This window comes from Astatotilapia calliptera, chromosome 5 (assembly GCF_900246225.1).
Source record: "Astatotilapia calliptera chromosome 5, fAstCal1.2, whole genome shotgun sequence".
NCBI lineage: Eukaryota > Metazoa > Chordata > Actinopteri > Cichliformes > Cichlidae > Astatotilapia > Astatotilapia calliptera.
Window position 1 is genome coordinate 19,761,278 of NC_039306.1, and position 23,088 is coordinate 19,784,365.

The 23,088-nt window shown below is 40.2% G+C and overlaps 3 protein-coding genes across 3 annotated transcripts; all 3 read right to left on the minus strand.

Annotated features, from left to right (window-relative positions):
* Positions 1–1,137: 1,137 nt before the first annotated feature.
* Positions 1,138–7,075, minus strand: fblim1 (filamin binding LIM protein 1). Its single transcript, XM_026167894.1, has 8 exons — positions 6,840–7,075; positions 6,162–6,543; positions 4,959–5,113; positions 4,040–4,127; positions 3,783–3,952; positions 2,284–2,462; positions 1,999–2,119; positions 1,138–1,847 (listed from the first exon to the last, which is right to left on the minus strand). Exons 2-8 carry the CDS (start codon positions 6,517–6,519, stop codon positions 1,737–1,739), a joined length of 1,182 nt encoding a protein of 393 aa, XP_026023679.1. The 5' UTR covers positions 6,520–6,543; positions 6,840–7,075; the 3' UTR covers positions 1,138–1,736.
* Positions 7,076–10,078: 3,003 nt separating this feature from the next.
* LOC113022460 (transmembrane protein 82-like) lies at positions 10,079–12,220 on the minus strand. Its single transcript, XM_026167896.1, has 6 exons — positions 11,872–12,220; positions 11,699–11,771; positions 11,421–11,613; positions 10,887–11,304; positions 10,413–10,597; positions 10,079–10,326 (listed from the first exon to the last, which is right to left on the minus strand). Exons 1-6 carry the CDS (start codon positions 11,945–11,947, stop codon positions 10,237–10,239), a joined length of 1,035 nt encoding a protein of 344 aa, XP_026023681.1. The 5' UTR covers positions 11,948–12,220; the 3' UTR covers positions 10,079–10,236.
* A 53-nt stretch (positions 12,221–12,273) lies between these two features.
* slc25a34 (solute carrier family 25 member 34) lies at positions 12,274–21,395 on the minus strand. Its single transcript, XM_026167895.1, has 6 exons — positions 21,276–21,395; positions 20,126–20,881; positions 17,076–17,141; positions 14,005–14,157; positions 13,774–13,908; positions 12,274–13,469 (listed from the first exon to the last, which is right to left on the minus strand). Exons 2-6 carry the CDS (start codon positions 20,666–20,668, stop codon positions 13,299–13,301), a joined length of 1,068 nt encoding a protein of 355 aa, XP_026023680.1. The 5' UTR covers positions 20,669–20,881; positions 21,276–21,395; the 3' UTR covers positions 12,274–13,298.
* Positions 21,396–23,088: the final 1,693 nt, after the last annotated feature.

The following is a 23,088-nucleotide window of genomic DNA, read 5'->3' on the forward strand; positions in this document are numbered from 1 at the left end:
AAGTCCTCATCGTGCATGATTCTGATTAAAATAAATTATATTAAGTATGCTGTGTTTGACAAACACATTCATAAAGATAAAAAGTATATTCACATGTGATGTGATTTTTAACTTTGCCTTAAATTATCTGGGTGAAAAGTCCGAAAGAGAGAGAGAAACAACAGCACGGGACTCACGGAGCAAGCCTTCTGGAAGGAGGTACTCACGATAGTACTCACGAGTAGTCACTGCACATTGCTGATCCATGTCCACATTAAGTGGAATATCCCCCTAAAGTGCAACAGCCAAAATACCTCTAATTTACCTCTTTCATGTCATGTCTGTCTATTCCTCCACGTACCTGTACCACTGTTAAAGCTGCTATTCTTTATTTATGATAGTAGAACATATTCTTTTTATTCTTTTGTTGTATGACTGTAGTATGACTGTTTATTTGTCTGTATAAGCCAAGTTCAGCTGTACTTCAAATTTAATTGGAAGACTTTGTATGGAGGACTGCTTCCTTATTGAATTATATCGACAGAAATAAGTGTGCCAGTGGCCAGAGTGTGCCCATTCTCCTCTCTCATTCCTCCCATGATCAATATTAGAAATCAGCATTAGCTCAGAGTACATTAATTAGTAGTATAAGTAGTATAATTCAAATGATTTGATTATTATTATTTGATTCATATTTTGCTTTCCTCCTTCTAAACTGCTTTAATAAAATATCCTGCATTCAAAAAGTCTAATTTTTAACCTTTTGTGAAACAGTAAAGGTAAACACTGTGTAAAAATATTGCACCTAGTTAAGGGTTCTTACAGGTTTCTCTAGCCTTAAAACTTAAGAGATCCTTGAGGTCTATTTTCCAGCCGCTTGTGGCAGATGGCTGCCCTCTCTGAGCCTGTTTCTGCTGGAAGTCTCTTCCTGTTAAAATAGTGTTTTTCCTTCCCCCCCCATCACCATCACATCTGATTGTTAGGCTTTTCTCTCTAATATAGTACGGGCATTATCTTACAATAAAAAGCACATTGAGGCAACTGTTGTTGTTATTTTGCGCTATTTTGAGCTGTTGTTGATACCTGCAACATATTGCAGCCCCTGATTAACTAATGAAGAAAGTGAAGTGATAAACAGAAACAAAAATAACAAATATGTTTTTCATAAAACAATTTAATACATGTGTACGAGATATGAATTACACCAAGTTTTTTTTTGAGATAGTGACTATAAATAAAGCAATTTCACTGGAATCCGATTGAGATTTTGATACTATGCTGGATAACTTTGTTTTATTAAGGCAGAAGACAATGTTAAAAACAGTCTGCTTGATGATTACTTCGTACTTGTTAGTGGTTTGTCTGCTTGGTTTGATGATGTAGATGCAGTTTGAAGGCGAATAGAGATAAAATATATTAGATTACTTTTCTATCCTTTTTTCAAGTTAAAGTTGATTATTTATATGTTTGTATAATGACTGAGAAACAGCATACTGACTGGGGTTCCATTTATTCTCGTACATTTTTTGTAAAGTGAGTTGCAGGAATATAATTGTTGCTTTTGTAGATTGTATTAAGTGCAAAATGATGAAAAAGAAGAAGGTAATCTTCAGAAAGCATGATATACTGTAAAAATATAGTTTTTCTCTAGTGAAGGAAGCATTTAAGGCATTTGCACATTCATTCATAAAGGCACATGCGCAGTCTCCCAGCTCTTTGTTCAGTTTTTTCTTGTCTTGCTTGCTGTTCACGTGGGATTAGTGCTGACCAGAAGCCAGGTTCAGGTGACAGGGCTTGCAAAGCATCTTCCCGTCTAAAGGATAACAGCCATGCTCGTTCGGTTCAGGAGACAGTTGGATGGCGCAGACCTGCACACAATATGAAACAACATATTCCTGGTACTGAAATAATATCTGTCTGTGTGTTTGTATCCTTGTGAATGTGTCTGTGTAGTGAAGTGTTTCAGAATCAGAATACTTTATTAATCCCTAGGGAAATGATGACACACAAAACACCAACCTCACATCTGTAGCAGTTCTCATGGTAGGAACGCCCCAGACATTCAACTGTATAGCTGTCGGTACCATCTTCTTGTGGAATGATAAGCTGGTTACAGGCACTACACTTTGGAGCGTATTTCCTTTACAATGTTAGATGAAAAAGAAAAATTGATTACACTTGTAGACAAAGGGGTGGTTTATAATGCAACAAAAGCATTGTAATAACATGTCAAATGAAGTGGAACACAACTGTATATATTGATCCTTTACCTAAACCCTTTAAATAGTTTTTTCCCCTTCATACCTGTAATAGTCTTGAAGGCAGTAAACTTCTCCAACTTCTCCCTGGGCAAAAGCTTGCTCTCCAATTTGCCTCTTACATGTTGTGCAGGTGAAACAAGAAAGATGGTATGCTCGCTCGAGTGCGCGGATTATGTGATCTGTGATAGCCTCTCCACATGCCCAGCAGAGCTCCAAACTGGCCTAAGACATGGAGAAAGATACATCGTTAATTACCTTAAAAATTTACGTTTTAATCTGCTTTTTTTCTTTCTTTTTTTTGCATTGGGTCTGTTTCTGAAAATGTTTGAGGCATCAAACAGTGCAAGTTTACCAAGCTTGGTTGTTTTTATGAAAACATGAACCTGGACATAGATCTAGTTATTTGTCTTCTCTCAGACCCCCCCTGCCCTCATTTTACTCATCACATGTGATAATTTCAAGTGCTTGAGCATTTATTTACATGTTGTAAATATGAAAATCCCATCTGATCTGAATTGTTGGTCCAATTTGGGACTCACGATGAGGGGCCACACAGATATCCGTTTGCATGCTTCATGGCTTTTTTATTGTTCTCCAGTCTGTTGTAACACATCACGATGACAGATTTATCCAGCATTTTATGGGATTTTATGAAAATCTGGAGCCATTTTTGTTTGAAAGAAACTTTGATTTAATTTGACTTCCACAGACTTCCTGGATTCCCTCTCTTACCCACTGTTCTAAGGGTACAGGTGTATCACCATGCAGGCTCAGTAACTCTGCTGGTTGATTAGAGAATCAGTGGTCTCAAGCTGACTGGAGAGGAAATAGAGCAGGGAAATGGTTGCTTCAGCAATGAAGAACTTGCAAATAATTTGTCTTCACTTATAGTTTTAATGAATGTAGTGGAGAAAGACATTCTACTTGAATGGGGCGGCAGTGTCCAGCAGGTAGAGCAGGCTGTCTACTAACTGTAGGGTGGTGGTGGTTTGATCCCCGGCTCATGATGCATTCATCAGAGTGTGAATGTTAGACAGAGAGCGCTCAGGCTTAGAAAAAAATGTGTGTGTGTGTGTGTGTGTGTGTGTGAATGGGTGAATGAGGCTTGTAGTATAAAGAGTAGAAAGGCGCTGTATAAGAACCATTTACCAGTCCTGTGAAACATTACATTGAGCTTAAAATATGCATGCACAAATGTAAAAAAAAACAACAAAAAAACAAAAAAACATGGCTTTGAGCTTTTCTTTTTAACCACCTGAGACCCTGTGTCCTCATATGGGGATACATTTTGGGCTTTCTGCACCTTGTACTTCATTCTGCTCAGTATTTCAACACTTCAGAAATGTTCAGAAGTGGTGACATTGCTGTAAAATAAACCAGTTTTTAAAAAATCCTTTCTGTTCAACGGTGACTCATCAGGTCCAGCTAATCTCAAAAAGCTAGAAGAAACAGGAAAATTAAACCCAAAGAAGAGCTCAGGTTTCAGGAGGTTAAAGTTTGCATGTATATTCACAGCTTGGTTAACACGCTGCATTGCGCTACCTGGTAACAGTCTTCGCAGAGCGGGATCCCGGCCTTGTTGTAGTACTGTTTACCAGCCAGGGGAATGTGACAAGATCTACACTGGAAGCAGCCATCATGGTAAGTCCTGTTTAAGGCCTCTATCGCAGGTTCAGAAGGAGTCACTGGCTTTCGACAGAAGCCGCACAGATCTGCATTGTTCACACACACACAGTCAAACCAGGTTATAATAATGTGGCACGCAGAGTGGCAAAATGTATAAAAAGAGATCAGGTTACCTTTGCTCTCTTTGTCTTGGCTGTTTTGGTGGATCCTGTGGATTTGGTCATCTGAGCTTAACCCACTAGATGGTGTTCTTGCTTTCACCTTAAATGTAAAGCGCATTATTAAACTGACAAGTTGAGTTTGGCCTACAGAGGCGAACTGCATAATTTAGCAGCGCTTGATTTTGAACACATGTGGGAGTTGTTTAAAAGTGGCTCTGAATGTGACAGGCGTAAGAAACACCAGAGTCATCCACAGCACATCATCAGGACCAAGCCACACAAACATTTTAATTTCACTGTGGTTTGAAGGTTTGGTTTAAAATGGGTGGTGAATACTATTTTTTTAATACTTCAAACATTTCAATTCTATTGAGTTTAACAGATTATTTCTAACCCTTTTCACCAGTCACATAAAGACCTTACCTTCTTTCGTGTAAAGACCTGCTGGTGATTCAAGGATGAGTTGTTGAGTTTAAGCGTTTTTAAAGGGAAACCTTTCAGCTTTTATTCAGTCAGTAAAATTCTCAGAAACCGGAGAGGAAGAAAGTAATTTAGCAGCCCCCCCCCCCCCCCCCCCCAAACTGATCTTTGTCTACACAGACATGGAGCAATAAAGTTTTTGTTTATTTACGGGAGCAGTTTGGAAGTTGGTGATTTTGTGAAAGCAAGTGTGCACACTTTTAGTAAGATGGTCATATAAGAGCCCTGTTCTTTATGTTTTGGTGATGGCGCTTTACAGCCACTGTGAAAGGCTTGTGGAAAAGCTGTGGAAAGCTAATCCTTCATTGCAGACAAAATAATTACTCGTGTGTTTAAAATAATTTAAGGCATTTTTTTTTATAGGAAATTTGGCACCACGTTTTCGAAGCTGCAAACTGGAAGATTTTAAATGTCATTTGTTATAGTGACACTGTAAGATAAGTCTGCATACCTCTGGGTTGTAAACTGGCTGCTGGCCTGGGGTCACGGGGTGGGGGAAAGACGCTTGGGCTGGAGGAGGTGGTGGAAGTGCTGATTCTTCAGAGGGCAACTCTCCCGGACATAGAGGCGGTGCATCAGAGGGAGGGGGAGGAGGAGGGAAAAGCTCTGTTTGGCATGAGAACAGTTTTAGATGATTTTGTAGCAGCATAGACAGCTGATTAAAAAAAAAAACAGACTAATGACAAATTAGATGAAAAAACTGAATGTTTAATCACATGTACTGATGCGCTGTGCTGACATAGTTTTGGTCTACTTATCCTTTCAGAGTACATGTTTTAAAATCGAGACCCCCATGGCCCTTCACTGATTTTATTCTGGATCACTCATCACTTTAAATTCCCCATGCACTTTGGCCCTCCTGGTTGATACAGCAGTCTGCACAGTGACTTTTTTTTCACTGGTTCAGGTGTTACATGTTTGAGAGAAGATATGTAGGACATACATTTTACCTCAAGTTCAAGCGTATCTGTATAGTGTATATTTCCAGCACCTGATGTCAGTTTGACACTCTTGCTTTAGTAACTCTTGTCTAACGATAAAATATTTGTGTCCTGATGGGAGTTGTCTCTTCCAGGAAAAAACTGTCCTTATCCACGGGGCAGGAGGGTGATGAATCATGGTTTATGGCCTACACGTTCACCTTATGTCATCCCAATTTCATATCTCCATGAGAACCACCATCATAAAAAAAGAAATAGATACAAATAGGGAACATCTTTTAGGAGAATCTGTTGATTCCTTCAGTAGAAGTCAAAGACTTGGAGGATCAATGCCAAGGAGAGCTGCAGCTGTTCTGGGGGCTCATAGTGACTGAAAAGCACATGGGCTCAGTTTCCCAGACATGAATTAAGCCTAGAAACTTTTCTGAGGAGATCCTCATTGATTTTTTTTTTCTTTAAGTCTAGGACAAGGCTCAATCCCTGTCTGGGAAACGGGCTGGAAATTTTTTTTGGCTCTTTTAAAAGTCTTTTAGATGTATAAAATCAATATTTTACATTTTGGGATCAGATATTTTGAAATGCAGGTCAGGAAATACATAAATTATCATTCTGATCTGGGGAGGACCCAATAAAGGGCCTTGCAGGGCCATTTTCTAATATTTTATAGATAGTCTTTTTAACTAAGAGAAAAAAATCAAGTATATAATAAATACCTGATGAACTCCTCTGGTCATTTTTTTCTTGAAGCTGTGTTTTGCCTGGTTCATGTTTGGGGGGATTGTGGCTCTGTGGGCCTGAAACCAGGGCCGAGGACCCCGCATTAGTCAAGCCTTTGATCTTTAGGCCGCCATTAGACTCTGACGGCGGTGACTTGTCCTCTCTGCTGTGCCTGAGGGCAGGTATGCTGTCACCTGGGCTGACTCTTACAGCAGGATGCAGTTTCTCTCTAGCCGGGGCACTGTGGGCTTGAAGGGCGGGCTGCTGCTGTGGGGTCACGGTGGCTCGGTGAGGAGAAGCCAGAGTGATGAAGACAGAAGAAACCACCCTTTTTGGTGGAGCTGCTGATGCCATGAATGTACAAAAGTCTCACGCAGCCTGAAAGGAAGACAGAAGAATAAACTCATGACTGCTTGCGACAGAGAGAAACACAGCATAAACCACAGGCTCAGTTTATAATATCAGGCAACAATAAACTACAAGAACTCATACTGAAGACAAAACAGACATTTATTTCAAATCATGTTGATCTAATTTAATCTAGGTATAGTTGCACAGCTGTATTCACCCGCTTACAGCTCTCATTAACCATAATGAATGGTACTAGAGTCAAAAAGCACAAATGTGAATCATCTGTATGCTGTAAAACCACTCACACCGGCTGTGTCACATACCTGGAAGAAAATGGGCTTTCTCTTTGCTTCTTTCTTCTTTCCCGTTCTGTATCTCCCAAATCTCTGGTTTATTTTCTCTCCTATGAGCTGCCTCAGAGAGAAGACTTTACTCCGGTAGAGAGGGGCTGCTATCTGCAGAAGGCCACTCCTTTTCCTTCTGTACCTCCCTCCGTCAGTCGACCCCTCCTCCTCCTTCTCTGGCTGAATGACAACACCGCCTCCCTCCCGACCGTAAAAGGTGAACAGTTAATCTCGGACAAAGTGCAGTAAAAGACATGACACATTCATCTACTATGAAAACTTGGAAGGCTGCACACACACACACAGACAAGAGTGCATGAACGTAGACACACACCCACACTGAGTTATGCAACATGTGTGCACTCATACCAAAATCACACAGCCTTTTTTTCTTTCTTTTTTTTAACAAATGCAATACACAGTGCCATAAAGTTCCTCGTAAGGTTTTTACCCAGAAGCAAGCAGGCAGGCAGAGACACACACACACCTACACACACACAAGCAAACTCCCAGTTCTTTATCTCTCTGCATGCCAGCAGGATGTGACTGTACCTGCCTTTTCCAGCAAATTTCTATCTCAAACTGCCCTCTTTTTCTCCCCTGTGCAGTTCTCCCTCATTGTTCTGTCAGCTTTATTTTCCCTACCTCCCTGGTTGAGTCTGCCTCCCTTTTTTCTTTTCCCTCTTTCCTTCGTCCCTTCCCCCACAACATTATATCACTTAAGCCCTGACTCTCTATCAGTGTCTCATGGCACTGCTTCCATTTGGGACACAGAGCAGAAAACACTGTCCGATAATAGGTGCTGGACTTCATCGGGAGCTTTTGTGCTCAGCTTTCCAGGACCAGCGGCATTACGGTGCAGTGAATCAGGGCATTGTGCAAGAGGAGATGTTGGTATATTAGGAGAAGGGGGGCAGGGGGAGTACAGAGTGATGTCTATGGGTGCTATGAAGAAGTGCTTTGTTGTGTTTGCTGTTCCCCATCACAGTCAGTCTTAGTAATATCAGATGTGCTGATCAGCAAATATTATGATTACTCTCTTGAGCCAAAGCGTGTCTTGTCCCTCCTAAAAGTCAAACAGGAAGATGGAGCAAGAGACCGAGCGCTGAATAAAACTTTCCTGATTGATATGGGTCAGCCTGGAAGAAGAGAGGGAGAGGGAGGAATGCGCAGAGAGGGTTAACAGGAGATGGCGATGCGGAGAGTGATGGGGGTCTCTGTTGTTCCAGCTCTGTGGAAAGGAATGCTGCAGTGATGTCACGGCTGCAGGAGGGAGCATGCCTACTGATGACACAATCCCCAGACCTCCACGCTCCGCCTTCCAACAGCCCAAATCCTCATTAGACCCTCTGAACCTCCTCGTTGCTTTCAGCAGCTTGACTTTTCAATTTAATCACCAACACCACAGTGTCATTTTTATGTTTATGTGATTTCAAAGGGGTGGATTTTGCAGAACAGCAACAAAAGCTGAAAAGAATGAAAGGAAGTCAAAGGAACAGGAAGAAACATACAGATGGGATAAAACAATTGCATGCTCACAAATACACTTTACACGCACACTGACTTTGTAAGTGCTAAGGCAGAAAAGTCAAGCTTTTACTCAGTAACGATTACTTTCATTAAATCTAAATGATGTTATGGGAGAGACAAAAAACGAAGCAGGAGACGGCAGCATAATCGGGCTGTTAGTCCTGAAAGATAAAGCTTCAAAACAGCTGATTCCTACAGTATTCACATTAACCCAGTTGGATATAGTTTCCTATCACCACCTCCTATGTGTCTTTTTCTTCTCTCTCTCTTTCTGTCCTTCGACAACTCTAGTTTGCAATGTAGGATTGTTTTGTTTCCAGATTTTTAAAAATCACTCCAGATTAACAGAACTCTGATCTGATGTTTGTGTTTGGAGTGCTCGTTTAACTTTCTGAGGCCTAAGTCATAACTGACAGTGATCCTAAACCTATGGAATCAATACGTTGGCCCGAGACTCAGCAAAAGTCTTGGTTCATATTTTGCTTCCAAGGAACTAGAGTTTTATTTTTAGTGGTCTTGAGCAATGTCTCGCCAGGATTTCTGAAAGTATTTTAAAGCTTTTCTTTGGACATTGGCTGCTTTTTCACTCATTTTCAGCCCAATCTTTGTACCTGACCATATTCACAGGATTTTTTAAAATCTTTAAACCACTGAACCTATTACTCATTCAAATACTGAAAAGCAGTGTTGTGTTTACACATAACAGATAACTTAGCAAAAACAAAATCTTTAGGCACTTGTTTGACAGACATAAAATAGTATTTTTTTGTTTGTTTCTTTGTTTTTATTTCAACCAATAAGGTGATTTTCAAGCGCTATTAGCTGAGCTCTCAGAATATCTCTACACTGTGTGTGGTGTATACTTGAAACATCTAAGGAAACTGGTCAAGTGTCAGGTCTAAAAACTACATTGAGCAGCACTGTATTTCCATGTTTGTTTGCACATTTCAATAAATTGCTGCACCCATTTTCCATTGTCCTAACAAAATCTAAAGAAACAAGATGTGACTCAATAGTTTTGCATGTATATATATTTTTTCAATTGTACTTCAAAGTCTTGGTAATCAGGGGACAAAACTAGCACATTTGTTCTAACTAGCACACACTGAATAGTATTTAAACTAGTTAACCTCACTGGGTTAATGCCCTGATTACAGCCATCCTTTAATGAATACATCACCAGTTTCTCTTCAGTTCATATAACAATAAAATGTAAATAACTGAATATTTTATGAAAGAAAATCACAGTAAACTTCACTGAAACACTATTGAATTATAATAAATGAGCTGTAACTAATCAGTACTTCTACAGTTCTCCAAAGTCGTGTGATCAGATAAGTGCCAAAAGCTTCTCTGTTATAGTAGCGAGCACTTTTATTGTTTCAGTCTCTGAACACACCTGGCTCCCATCATTTAAAACACATTATGGGTGGCACAGTGGTGCAGTGGTTACCACTGTTGTCTCTCTTTATGTGGAGCTTACATGTTCTGTGCCTGTGTTGGTTCTCTCTGGATTCTTCCCACAGTCCAAAGACAAGCAAGTAGGTCTCTCTGTGTTATCTTTGTGATAGACTGGCAAGCTGTCCGCCTCTCTCCCCATAAAAGCTGAGACAGACTCCAGCTCCCACACAAGCCTGACTTGGATTAGCGGAAAAAAAAAAAGGCTGGACATTAAATACTAAATCAGCTTATTTTTTATATTATTTCTGTTTAATATAAGACCCCAAACAACAAGAAGTCAATTAAAGCCTTTAAGCACAATATTATTTTACAACACAAAGTAATAGTGCATCTTTACAGGTGAGACAGTCAATGATAATCATTGTGGTGGAGTTTGAGTGCACCGTTATCTGCCACGTGATGATGTTTTAATTGTGGTTCCTTTGTGACTGGAGCACTCGTCACGTCTGCTCAAGCTTGATTCCTCTTTTTCTTCCTGAAAAGGAAACATGAGAATTCAACCTCCTGTCGTGTTATTTTCACAACTACAGCAACTAAAACATAACGAGGCAAAGACCAGACCTTCAGCAAAGCCTGCAGAAGATCCCAAGAAGGCAACAGACAGACTGCTTCTCCCAGAAACGCGATGAGGATTTGAAACACATCAGACCAGTATCCCATTGCAAGCATGAGGACGAGCAAGGCTCCCAGCCGCATAACTACAGAGTGTAGGAGGGCCGCTGTGCCTGTCTGCCGATGCTCATCCTCTGCAAGTACAGATAGAAAAGTTACACAATGATCCCAAAAAGCCTTGGCTTTGTGCTTACTGATTTTATAGGCTGTGTTTTTGCCATCAATTCTAAGTTTTTAATTCATATATGTTGCTTTTTACATTTATAGGGCTTCATTTCATCGCTTATGGTCTACTTTTATTTCTTAAATCCATATAATATTATTTAAATCTATTTAAATATTTTTATTATTACTTAACACTGCGTGGGTACTTTCCTCTCTGAGGATTAATTAAGTTCCACTCTCAGCAGCACTGACCATCACCTTGAATATACACGAGCAACATAATGTAACAGAGCGTCAGCAGAGTCCAGAACTTCATAGCATCCTTCTGGGACAGGAAGTGGTCATAAATCGTAGTGGTGGAAGCAACACTTGCTACAGCAAAAGCCAAGACAACCGCTCTTTGCAGTGAAGCCAGTATGGTGTGTCCGGAGGTTAGAAGAGTGATGCACTTCCCACAGTACTGTTTAGTGCTGTGCAGCGGGTAGAGTCTGGCCACATGGATCCACAGACTGTGGCTCAAGCTTGCCAGTTTCCAGCTGAGAGCAGCTGCCAGAAATAAGCTGAGGGAGCTGTGTGGAGCCCCCTGTTGGAGGAAGATCAGAGTGCCGGTGAGGCTACAACCCAGGGAGAACTGGCTCTGGATTAGGATCATGTCTAGACCTCTGCCACTGGCATCCTGCGTTAAGAGACGTGGATTAGAAATGTGTAATGAAAGAACACTCTAAAGCAGATACATAAAAGCATAAAACAATGCATAAATATAGCTGCAGTATTTGTTAAGGAGGAGCTCACCAGTCCAGCTGACGTCCAGGTAGAAACAGCCCTGAGGGAAAACTCCAGCACTATCAGGGAGAAAACCCTCGAGCCCATCAGAGAGAGGACGACAGTCAGAATCCAGAACTGGAGGGATGATCTCCAGTTCCCTCTCAGAGACGTGCCCAGTGAGGATGACCTGGGTTTGCTTCCATTTCCAGAGTCAGAATCACTGTGTGCAGACAAAATAGAATAACTCCAACGCTCTTGAAAATCAAGCTATGCTTTCCCTTTTTCCTCTCAAAGGGTGAACTCACTTGGAATTTTGAACAAAATTGTAGACTCTTAGCAGGTTGTACAGCACTGATATTCCACATGCACCTACGAGCCCTTTAAAAAAACACAACCAAAAATAAGCCAGTAAAGAGGAGACATGACATTGAAAAGTGCTGAGAATTTAACCATAATCAGAGAAAACTTGTTATCAGACCTTGAAGAAAGCAATCAAATGGTTTTGAATCAAAAGGTGTCCATCCAGTGGTTCCCAGGATCAAGGGGAGAAACATCTTTATGGTGTTCTTGTAACGTTTCAGCAATAACACTCAAAGTGGTGCTACAAATTAGTGACTTTGCCCTTATTTCTTCGAGCTGATCAGGTTTTAGTAAGCTCCATCCACCCAAAGGTACAAAGGTGAAACGTGATATGGCTACAGCTTTTAGTCAAATCAATTCTTGATGAAAGGGGTTTCAAATCCTCTCAAGAAGAAACCTTTAACCCCAGTCAATTAAATCATTTCAAAGAAACAGAAAACACCACAGATTACAATGGTTTTAAAGCAGTGTATTCAAAAGATTCACCACCTATCCAGAGAACAAAAACAAACCAGACAGGTTTCTTACAAAAAATCTTTATTAGGACTATTCATTGCTTTTAAAGTTTTAAGTACCAGTAGGTTAAATTTCTGCACATAAAAAATTGAAATTACAAATGTAATTCTTGGCTTTAGTTACATAAGTTCAAGTCAGTGAATTTAAAAAAAGAAAATCCCATCAGGTTGTTTTTTTTAAATACAACAGACAAGGCATCTAGACAGTGTAATAAACATGGCAAACAATTGTTTGCTTTAATGATGATGACTTGTTCTTCAAGTTGACCACATTCACACACTGATGAGTTAACAAGCAAATTCCTGCGAGACTTAAGCTTGAGGTATAAAAAAAACCCTAATCAAAAAATGTATACACTCGAGACATATTTTTAGAGAAAGATGTCTTCCAGTATGTGCGTAACATGCCAGTCTTGATTAAGTGCTTCAAGTGTTCATTTTCTGTGCTAGATGGGAGAGAAAAGCTTGCACTTAAAGTGTAAATAGTTTGACATTTTGTTCATGTTTCTTTCTGGAAAAGAGTAAGATCAGATGTTTGATATGGCACCCAGTGTCCGTTGGTTAAATATAAAGCCACAGCCAGCAGGCATGTGCTTAGCTTAGCATAAAGACTAAAAATGAAAGGCAACAGCTAGCTTGTCAGAGCTACCAGCAGCTATCAGTACCTCTAAAGTTTACCAGCATTTTATATCTGTGTGTTTAATAAAAACTGTTGAAACAACAGTTTGTTATTTTATATGCAATTATTATGCTTCTAAGGAGTTACCATTAACTATTTTATTAACTTTGCCCAGAGCTAAACTAGCTGTTTTTATGCTAAGATAAGTTAACCAGATGCTAGCTTCATATTAACCATAAAAACGTCCATGAACTATCTCATTTCACTCTCGGAAAGAAAAGTAAATAAGTTTACTTCCCAAAATGTCACACAGTTGCTTTAAATTCAGTGCTTCATTAACTGAGAGAGCACTCTAACAGCTGTAGCAGAGCCCAGTTGTGCTTTCAGTGTGCAAGTATGGGTGCTTCAGCTCTACTTATCCGTCACTGCTTGTTGCCTCATCAGATCCCAGAACAGCATGCTTAGCACCGTGTGCGGGGCCAGTCGCAGGAACACGGGGCCCATGCCTTTATACAAACCCAGCAGGCCCTCCGCTCTGCACACCTTCAGCATGCAGTCTGAAAATCCATGATACAGACGACCCTACAAAACAGATGTAAAAAACACAGCAAGTCTTTCGTGAACTGAAATAAGCTGAGTTCCTTTATAGTCACTCTACACAACACAATAAGATTCAAAGGCAGTTTCTCCTTAAATACATACCTAATATGAGAAAAAGATGAAATAATATATCTATAAAAATATATAAATTAGATGATAAAGGTCAATACAAATATATAATATAGATGAAATGATTTCATATTGCTTTTTTTAATGACGGTATGCTTTTTTTTTTAGATTGTGAAACTAATGAAAATGAGGACAACTGTGTTGAAGACAGACTCACCTTACGCAACTCATCCACCGGCTGGTTGTAGAGCCGAGTACTAATGACATCAAATGGTGTCATGGTAATGGCCACAGCAACTCCACTGACTGCAGCTGCCATCAAGACTGCGAGCCAGCTGTTTGGACTGAACCACTGAAAGGACACAAAGAAAGATGATCCGACTTTCAACGCATGGCAGCAGCTTGGTCACATATGACATAAAACCTTCGGCTCTTTAGATAACATTACCTGAGAATGTGACACCCATTCCTTAGCTGAGGTGAAGGTTGCCAGCTGGGCAGCTGATCCCACCATGACTCTAGGCACAGCCCCATTCACACCCCTCCAAAGACCAATTAAACCTTCTTTTCGATAGATGGTAACAAAGGCATCAGACACTCCCTGAAATAGAAGAAAACAAAGGCACTGGTGAGTAGAGGCTACAGATAATAACACTCAAAACCAGGTAACACTTTATAACACGGCTTGCAACTAAGGGTGTAATTCCCCTGTAATTAAATGGGATTTAAATTGCATTTAATTGCATTTACCTACAAATATTCAAAGGTAGGTACACTAGAATAAGAGGGTAACAAGTCAGGTTTTTACAGGAAAAAAAGAAATAATTATTCTGTAAGTTTATTCTTTATTTAAAATCTCTTTTTGTCACGGTTCTGGGTCTTTCTGACCCAGCTTTTTGAGTTCTTGTGTTTTTTCTTGGTCCTTTGTTGTACTGTCTTTGTTATTTCCCTAGGTTTCAGTTATGGTTATCATGAGTTTAGTTCTTAAGTTTAGTAATATGGCTTCACTGTGTTCCATGATGTCTACTGTGCCTTTCTGTACCATGTTTCAGGTTCCAATGTTCTGTCTCCCCAGTCCCTGTTAAGTTTACATGTCTGGAGTTCAGTCAGTGTGTTTCCTGTTTTACTTTGAAGGTCCGTGTCTCATGTCAGTGTTTCTAGTTTTGCTTCCCTTGTCTCGTCCAGCCTGATTACTCCCAGCTGTGCTCTCCTTCTGTGTCTCATTCCCTCGTTATCCCTCAGTGTATTTAAGCCCTGTGTTTCGCTTTGTCAGTGGTGTAGTCTCCCTCATGGCTGTGTGGCCATGTCCCTTAGTTAGCCATGTCCCTTAGTTAGCCATGTCCCTTAGTTAGCCATGTCCCTTAGTTAGCCATGTCCCTTAGTTAGCCATGTCCCTTAGTTAGCCATGTCCCTTAGTTAGCCATGTCCCTTAGTTAGCCATGTCCCTTAGTTAGCCATGTCCCTTAGTTAGCCATGTCCCAGTTTAGTTTTTGTGACATTCTGCAATAAAGCAGCTTTTTGAGTTTAATTCCTGTGTGGTAAGTTTTGCGTTTGGGTCCTTCTCCTGCCTGCACACAGCCAAAACATGACACTTTTACTAAAATTTGTGAACAAGAATTTGCGAAAATGAATACCTTAGTAAAAGTATTTGTCTAAAGCCAGAAATAAAGGTAATAATATTCAGGCAAAACATTCAGGCAGCCTGAAGTAACTTCATGCAACCCATTTAAATTTGCCTTGAATACATTAAGTCAGACCATCACTTTCTGTTTTTGTTAATTCTGCAGCTGATTTCAGGAGGAATTAGCTGTACATTTGAACATACACATGTATGTATGGAGCTGTATTTATTAACCTTTGATAATGCATTCATTTTGGCACTGTTTTTGATACGCTTTTCAGTTGGAGCCTGATCAATCCTGGCATTGCCAACTTAGAATACAGGACATGCCACTGATAGCTGAACCTGGCCATTCAGTATATTCAGGTGACCTCATTCTTTGGGCACATATCACTGGTGTAGACTTGACCAGCTGAAGCATCTGCAGATTATAACACTGCCCCTGCAGGTTCTTGCAGCAGGCCCTGAGCAGGCATGATGGGTGCATCACTTCATCTGCCTCTCTTCTTACGTTGATGGAGACATCACTGGGGAAGAGGATAAATCTGGACTATTTAGACCACACGATCTGTTTCTATTGTTCCTGCCTTTTTTCCCCTGAGAGCACTCTTAGCACTTTTAATTTTTATGTTTATTTAAGCATTGTCTGACAGTATGTTTGCACAAAATACCGCAGCAATTTCCTAATGTTGTAAACCTGCTCAACATTTGGCAATAAAACCCTTTCTGATTCTGATAAGCCTTAAAAAGATTCAGCGATTTGTTTTTAGTCCACCGAGTTTGCTTCACATCATGTGTGTTTGCAAATGTACTTTCAGTGTTAGACATATCCATGACTTGTGCTGATGACTTTTTTTATGATCTGATTTTACCAGATGTTTAAAGGATCTCCAATCACGATCACTTTTTTCCAACCACATTTCTTCCTTTTTTGATGATTCATCACTATCCTCCCAGGTCCTTTCAGCCCCTTTACAGCCTGAACCAGGAAATAACTGCCTGAAATTGCATGGGTTTTTTTTTCTTTTTCTTTTTTGAAAATTGAGTGTTTAATGAACCTTCTGAATAATAATAAAAAAAAATTAATATCAATTAGCATATTTTAGTTTTAATTTGCTAGCTCTGGCATTTCGGACAGCTTTTATCCAGGTTTTGGTAGTTTCAGTAATCACCTTAGTTGTCTTTGCTTGATGAAGGCAAATAATTTAACCCATCTTTTCCACAACCACATGATGCGTCTTCTGATATGGTTGTTTGAGAAATGAGAAGCAGCTCACTACATCAGTTAGGTTTAAATAACCTGTATCCAGCTTAGCCATATTAATTATTGCAGTAAATATCCAGTGGAAGGCTCTTATTGGTTTGCTTAAGTAAATATAGGTGGAGCCTTTTTCTTTTGGCCGGGCAGATTATATGATCTGATGGTTAAAGGGCAGACACGTACTGTTTAAACACCATGCGTCTGCAGTTTTACTGTGCTTCTCTATAATTTAACTTATACTTTTAGTTTTATACTCTCACCACACTGCATTTTAGAGAAAAATATTAAATACATGTCAAATACAAGTTGTATCCATTTTTTGTTGAAAACACAGGTACATAATGTTATTGATACGCAGTGCTTATAATGACCATTTTCTCCTCAGGTGCCAACAATTAACGTTTTCATTATCAGCTTTCTATCTTGGTATGTCATATTAATGGGAGTGTTATGGGCTTCAAATTTTAATTACCAAATGAACACCTGATAAAAAAAAAGCACAATTATTATACTATAGCACATAGTTTACACCATCCTGGCCAGTTATTGTACTTTAATACACCTGTACTGACATCTTTAAACATTGAAACAGCTGGTAAGATATTCTTGTGTTTTATGTGAAATGTGTCCGTCTTACCAGGTGGTTATGCTGGTGACCTACTGCAATGGCTGCCACAGTCTGAGCCTGCAGATGGGTTTTCACCTATGAAGAAAACACAGCAAGCACGTTTTAAAATGCATTCAGGCTTATGGTTAGTGTTCAGCAGCGAGTTTCACTTAATGCTTTGCTGAAACAGAGTTCAAAGTGCACAGAGCACCAGACTTGTCACCAAGTCATTTGTTAGAATGAGTTGTGTGAGGATACCCGATAACCCTGCTAATATTCACAGGAAGGAGTTACACAACGTGCAGATCGTCAGGAGCTGGTCAAATACAGGATTCGGTGATTCATTCGCACTTTCCTTGAAAAGGAAGTTTTTTTTCTTCTTGTGAAATCATGATACATTTCATGTAAAACAAAAACGCCTAAATAAAAAAGGAGAAGAAGCTTCATCGTTTCCTTCTTGATATCAGATATGGTGTCAGTAAAATAACCTTTACTGCCTGCCGGCAGCACACAGAAGGACCCACAACATACTGTATAGGTTTGGCAGCAGCAGGCGGAAAGAAAAACATTCAGGATATATTTAGTGACCGTGATATAAATACGTCATCAGACAGTATCGTCTTTCCATGACCGTCCAGAAAGCTTAAATGGACTTGGATGTATTGACTGGCAGCTGAGGCAGAAAAACAACAAAAAGAGTGGTACAGTTGTAGAAATGCAGAGGACATAAATCGAGTGATGGTGAAGTTTGACACTGGTGTGAAAGTGATGTTTTTTGGAGAGCATGTAGACAGACTGCTAAGAAAATGCACACTCTGATTTAAACTGGAGATCATACTGCGTTTTGAAGACTTTCTAAATGACCTAGATCTATGATCTATGAACATCTATGTGATCAAGCAAACACTGGGCAAAAACAGCTTGAAGACCTTTGAGGTGTCTTTGAAAATGGTCTGGGGTCTCTTTCTTTGCCCTTCAGTTCAAATGCAGACAGTTGGGTCTGTATTTTAGTTTTTCTTTTCTTTCAAGTTCATTTCATTTTACTGTCCTTTCATTAAGCCACTGAAATTTATTTTCCCCTCTTTAACTTTCCATTTAGTCAAGTTAGTCTGAAAGCGTTGCTGGTCTCTCACTAACCAGATTCCACCACATGATTTCAGGGGAATTTCCAAAGTTAGTCTTTTTGGAACTCAATTCCCTAGTTGTATAATTATTCTGCTGCAGACATTCAGGAAGGAAACAAAGGGTGGAGGGTGGGGGCAGATTTTATACTGGAAATACTGGAAAAACAATTCTTTGGAAGAATTTCACATCATTTCAAATGCAAGCTCCTAGAATTTTCTTCGAATAAACAATTTTTACAGCAACTGAAAATTGCTCCAATATAGACTTACTAGCCACTTCAAGTACACCTTGCTACTACTGGGCTGCAAACCTGTTTTGCCTTCTGAAGTGTCTTCATTCTTGCTTCTTGCACTGCAGGAAGCAGGCATAAGAACATGTCTACAATGTGGTCATAAAGGGATGGACAAGAGAAGCAACAACATGCAGGCAGGCTGTGGTGTTTAAATGATGCCCCGTTGGTATATCCTCCACACTGTTACATCACCACCAGGTAGGATGAATCCACGCTTTCGTGTTGTTTGCATTAAATTCTGACCCTACCATCTGAACATTGCAGCAGAAATGCAGTCTCAAAGACAAGGCAATGTTTTTTCAGTCTTCTGTGATTCAGTTTTGATAAACTTGTGTGAATTGTATCCCCAGAGATGCTCTTGTGCATATTTTGGGTTTAAAAGGTGGTTATTTGAGCTATTGTTGCCTTCCTTTCAGCTGAAACCGGTCTCCATTTTCACACAGAGAACTACAGCTCACTGGATATTTCTTTTTCAGACCATTCATTTTAAAGTCAAAAGATGGCTATGTGGGAAAATCCCAACAGATCAGCAGTACTCAGACCAGCTCGTCTGACACCAATAACAACATTCAAAGTCATGTAAATCACTTTTCTTCCCAATGCTGAGGATCAGTTTGAACTTCACTCGGTCATCTGAACCACATCTACACCTACAGACCATGATGTATTTGAATGTTGAATGTGACTATTCCTTTAATGTATAAATATCCTGTTGCGTAATTAGGAAGTGAGCACAAAGGATGGGAGTTCACTTTTGTCTCTTCTTTTTTAAATCTATGGGCGAGTAGATGGTAAATATTTGTCTCTCTCCCTCTCTCCCCATATATGTAATTTAAAATTATTACATACATTTGCAATGTATGTGATTCTGTTCGTTTTTTGTTTGTTTTGTTTTTGTGCTAATAATGAATAAGAACTGTTGAATATCAAAAAAAGAGAGAAATATCCTGTTGTAACATATTACTCGTGTTTATGGAAAATCCTTTGTGTTACACTGTGATACAAGTTTAGAAGTGTGTTGATGTTTTTTTGCTGCGGATCACAGTTTAACAATGAGTGACCTAGTTAGTTCCTGAGAGTTTGTCATCCAGGCCACACATCTAGTGGGAGATCTAATGCTTCTGTTACTTCTGCTTTAACGTGATTAGAACACACTGTTTTCAGTCACTTTGAATAAAAAGACCTTTCTGGAAAAAATATCAGAGGACTGAATAAAAAGGATTTAAGAAAGTGCCACACATGAAGCAAACATGATTGTTTCTTCTCTTAATTCTCTCATATTTGGCGTCAGATGTCCAGACCACCTCAGCATTGGATAGATGGATTTGGCCTTTTCTGTTCATATGTTGAGACTGTACAGATTTGTCTTAAAAAATCATTAATGCAAAAGATCCTAAAAAGTCAATTCATTTACATTAATACATATTGTAATGGGGATGCTCACAGGTAGACACTTCATTTGAATTAAAAGAGTCACAAAAAAAACTTAACCAAAACAAAGCAGATATTTTAAATTAATTTTAATGATGCACAAAAGCCAAATCAGTGGCAGACCACTAAAGGAGTTTATCTCTATGGAGCTTCATGTTTTATTGAGATACCTTCCTCTGGAAACAATGACTATAGAAGAAACTATAAAAAGGAGAAACTTTAATAAACTTACCAGATAGGCAGGAGAAGCTATGAAGGCACCCAGAGCTCCAGCACCTGCCCCTGACAGCAGACTCCCCCCATGGAAAGAAGTGATCCCCAGAGCTTCACAGTAGGAGTACGAGCCCAGCCTCACACCGTTCATCACACCCTGGTAGATGAGCCCAGCTGAGAGCCCCTTCTGCAGGCCCCGTAGCCCATCCGTGCGGCCCACCACCCAGAGCGCCTGCAAGACCCCGCGGTAGTGTCTCTGGTAGGATCCCCGAGCACAAAGCTCCCCCTGTAGCTGCAGACGGGTTTTCACCACCTCCAGAGGATTGGTGAACACACAGGCTGCGCAGCAGGCAAGAGCGCCCAGGGCGAAGTCTAGTGGAGGCCAGACTGCAGGAGGCGGCGGCAAGGGGCCAAAGACCCCACAGGGGACCGTCAACACGGTGGGTGAAATCCTCTGGGAAGGCTGTGGAGCAAACACAGACTCTTCGGGCGAAGTGTTCAGCAGCTGAGTGCTACTCATCGCTGAGAAGTGATCTTCACAGTTTGCCTTAACAGTACTCATGATGGCTTTCCTCCCCTTGCCTCAGTGTGATAGGAGCAGGGAAAGTACTTGGTAGAGTACAGTAAAGTCAAAGACAGAAGCTACCGACTCCTGCGATTACTCATTTAGCATCTGCTTTACACGTTCGTCCTGTGACTCGCAGGCTCACAGTGTCCTCCTGGACTCACTTTCATTAACTTTCTTCACTGTCATTCTGTTCTAATGAGGCACCATCTGCAAGAGATCATGCAAACATTTTAAGCAAGCTTCAGGTATGACACCCAAATCCAGCCTTGCAAGTCAGGAGAGTGACTCTCCTTTTTTTCCAGGAAAGAAAAAGCTGTCAGATATATTTAGGTTCCTCCTTGCAGGACAAACATTGTAAAAGCCTCTCTCTTGTTCTTTGACTCTGGGAGCTTTCGGCACACTGAAGTTCATTCATTCAATACTACAACTGACCCAGAAACAGATTTAAGAGTAAACACACCAGATAATCTGACATTCATAAAACATACAAGCACACAAAAATGCTCAGAACAAGTATCAGAGACAGCCACGTGGAAATATAAAACTTTTCTGAGAGTCTTTTTCTGTGGTTATAAAAATCTTAGTTGATAATGACACTCACAGTTTTCATTGATCCCGTGCAGTTCCATTCTCCCTCTCTGCTCCATTCTTGTAAACATGTGTCTCAGCACATTCATTGTCACAGTCCCCTCCTTCTGATTCTGGTCAGAGCCAATAACGTTTCAGGCCTTTGTGCCACCTCACCATTTCCCTGAGTGCGCACGAATGGGTTGGCTGTGCTGTGAAACTGCCCCTGCTCTGGTCCTATAGGAGCTCTCTGGGTAAAAGGTTATTGTTGGTCAGAGAGAGGGAGAGCTGAAGCGTCTGAGGCCCGGGAGAGCAAATGCTGTGTGTGAGCTATCAAAACAAGGTTAAGCTGCTAAAGACCACATGGATAATCTTGGAAGCAAAACAAAGGGACATATGCACTGCTTTTACTTTTGCGCTTCTTCCATCTTATATTTATCTTTTTATTTGTTTTAGAAAGTTTTTCAGTATTCAGATTTATTCAGTAGAGGAAAACTGATGTGGTTGATCGCTTTAAAATTGACGAACCCTCTGAAAAAGAAAAGAAAATGAGCCGTAAGTGCTAATTGGAGAAAGTTTTAAATCAATTATCTGCCGACTTTTTTGTGCTGTATGACAAAAACTCAGCCACTAGAGGCCGACTTTTTGTAAAGTTCAGATCAGACACCTGAGGTGGATCCAAGTTCCCTGTTCATCTTAATGAACCACCTGCCGCCTTTAGTAATTTTTGGACCTTTTGTTTACATTAGTTTATGTAGCAGTCAGAGAGCAGCAGGCTTCTTCTTATAAAGGCTAAGAAGGGCCAACATTTAGAGGTTGTGATATCAGAATCAGAATACTTTATTGATCCCTGGGGGAAATTATTTTTTTGTTACAGTGCTCCATTATAAACAAACATTAACAAGACAGACAATACGCTAATTAAGAATAGTACAATATATATATATATATATATACATAAAGTCACTTATTAATAAATAGCTGAAAAAAGTTGTAGCAGTAAACAGTGTGTTAAGTGGATGCGTTGTACAGGGAGATGGCCACAGGCAGGAAAGATTTCCTGTGTCGTTCAGTGGTGCTTTTTGGTAATCTCAGTCTCTCACTGAACGTGCTCCTGTGACTGACCAGCATGTCATGGAGTGGGTGGGAGGTGTTATCCAACATTGTCTTTATTTTGGACAACATCCGCCTCTCCGACACCACCTTGAGGGAGTCCAGCTCCATCCCCACAACATTACTGGCCTTACGGATTAGTTTATTGAGTCTGTTGGCATCTGCTACCCTCAGCCTGCTCCCCCAGCATGCAACAGCATAGAGGATCGCACTGGCCACAACAGACTCATAGAAAATCCTAAGTATATAAAACCCACCTTATTTAGATGTGAAACCACTACTGAATTCACAATGTTGAAATGTATACCACTATGTTTTTTTGTCCACCCAACAGACACTTTATCAAGTACACCTTGCTTGTACTGGGCTAGACCCCCTTTTCTAGCCCAGTACAAGCAAGGTGCCTTTATCATCTTTGATATCAGGTAGGATGGATTAATGCTTTTATGTTGTTTGCACCAAATTAAAGCCCTACTAATCTTAATGTCCCAGCATAAGTCCACAGTCAACAGGCCAGGTAGTGTTTTTTCCCCAATTTTCTATTGTCCATTTTTAGCGAGTCCATGCAAACTTGTGCCTCTTCTTGGGAGTGATGCTCGGTGTGGTCGTATGCTGCTGTAGCCCATCTGCTTTAAGGTTTGTGCATTCATCATGTGTAATCAGTGGCTATTTGAATTACTGTTGCCTGCCTATCAGAGGAAATAAAAGTTAAAGATTCTAATTTTGACTCGACT

Coding starts and splice junctions, on each gene's coding strand:
- fblim1 (XM_026167894.1), bottom strand. CDS start 6,519: ATGGCATCAGCAGCTCCACCAAAAAGGGTGGTTTCTTCTGTCTTCATC. Junction 4,128..4,958: donor AGCCAGTTTACAACCCAGAG/GTATGCAGACTT, acceptor TTTACATTTAAG/GTGAAAGCAAGAACACCATC. Junction 3,953..4,039: donor CCAAGACAAAGAGAGCAAAG/GTAACCTGATCT, acceptor TGAACAATGCAG/ATCTGTGCGGCTTCTGTCGA.
- LOC113022460 (XM_026167896.1), bottom strand. CDS start 11,947: ATGTTTCTCCCCTTGATCCTGGGAACCACTGGATGGACACCTTTTGAT. Junction 11,614..11,698: donor AATTTTGTTCAAAATTCCAA/GTGAGTTCACCC, acceptor GTCTGCACACAG/TGATTCTGACTCTGGAAATG. Junction 10,598..10,886: donor GTTGCTCGTGTATATTCAAG/GTGATGGTCAGT, acceptor CTGTACTTGCAG/AGGATGAGCATCGGCAGACA.
- slc25a34 (XM_026167895.1), bottom strand. CDS start 20,668: ATGAGTACTGTTAAGGCAAACTGTGAAGATCACTTCTCAGCGATGAGT. Junction 13,909..14,004: donor AATGGGTGTCACATTCTCAG/GTAATGTTATCT, acceptor GTGTCCTTTCAG/TGGTTCAGTCCAAACAGCTG. Junction 13,470..13,773: donor CGGTGGATGAGTTGCGTAAG/GTGAGTCTGTCT, acceptor TCTGTTTTGTAG/GGTCGTCTGTATCATGGATT.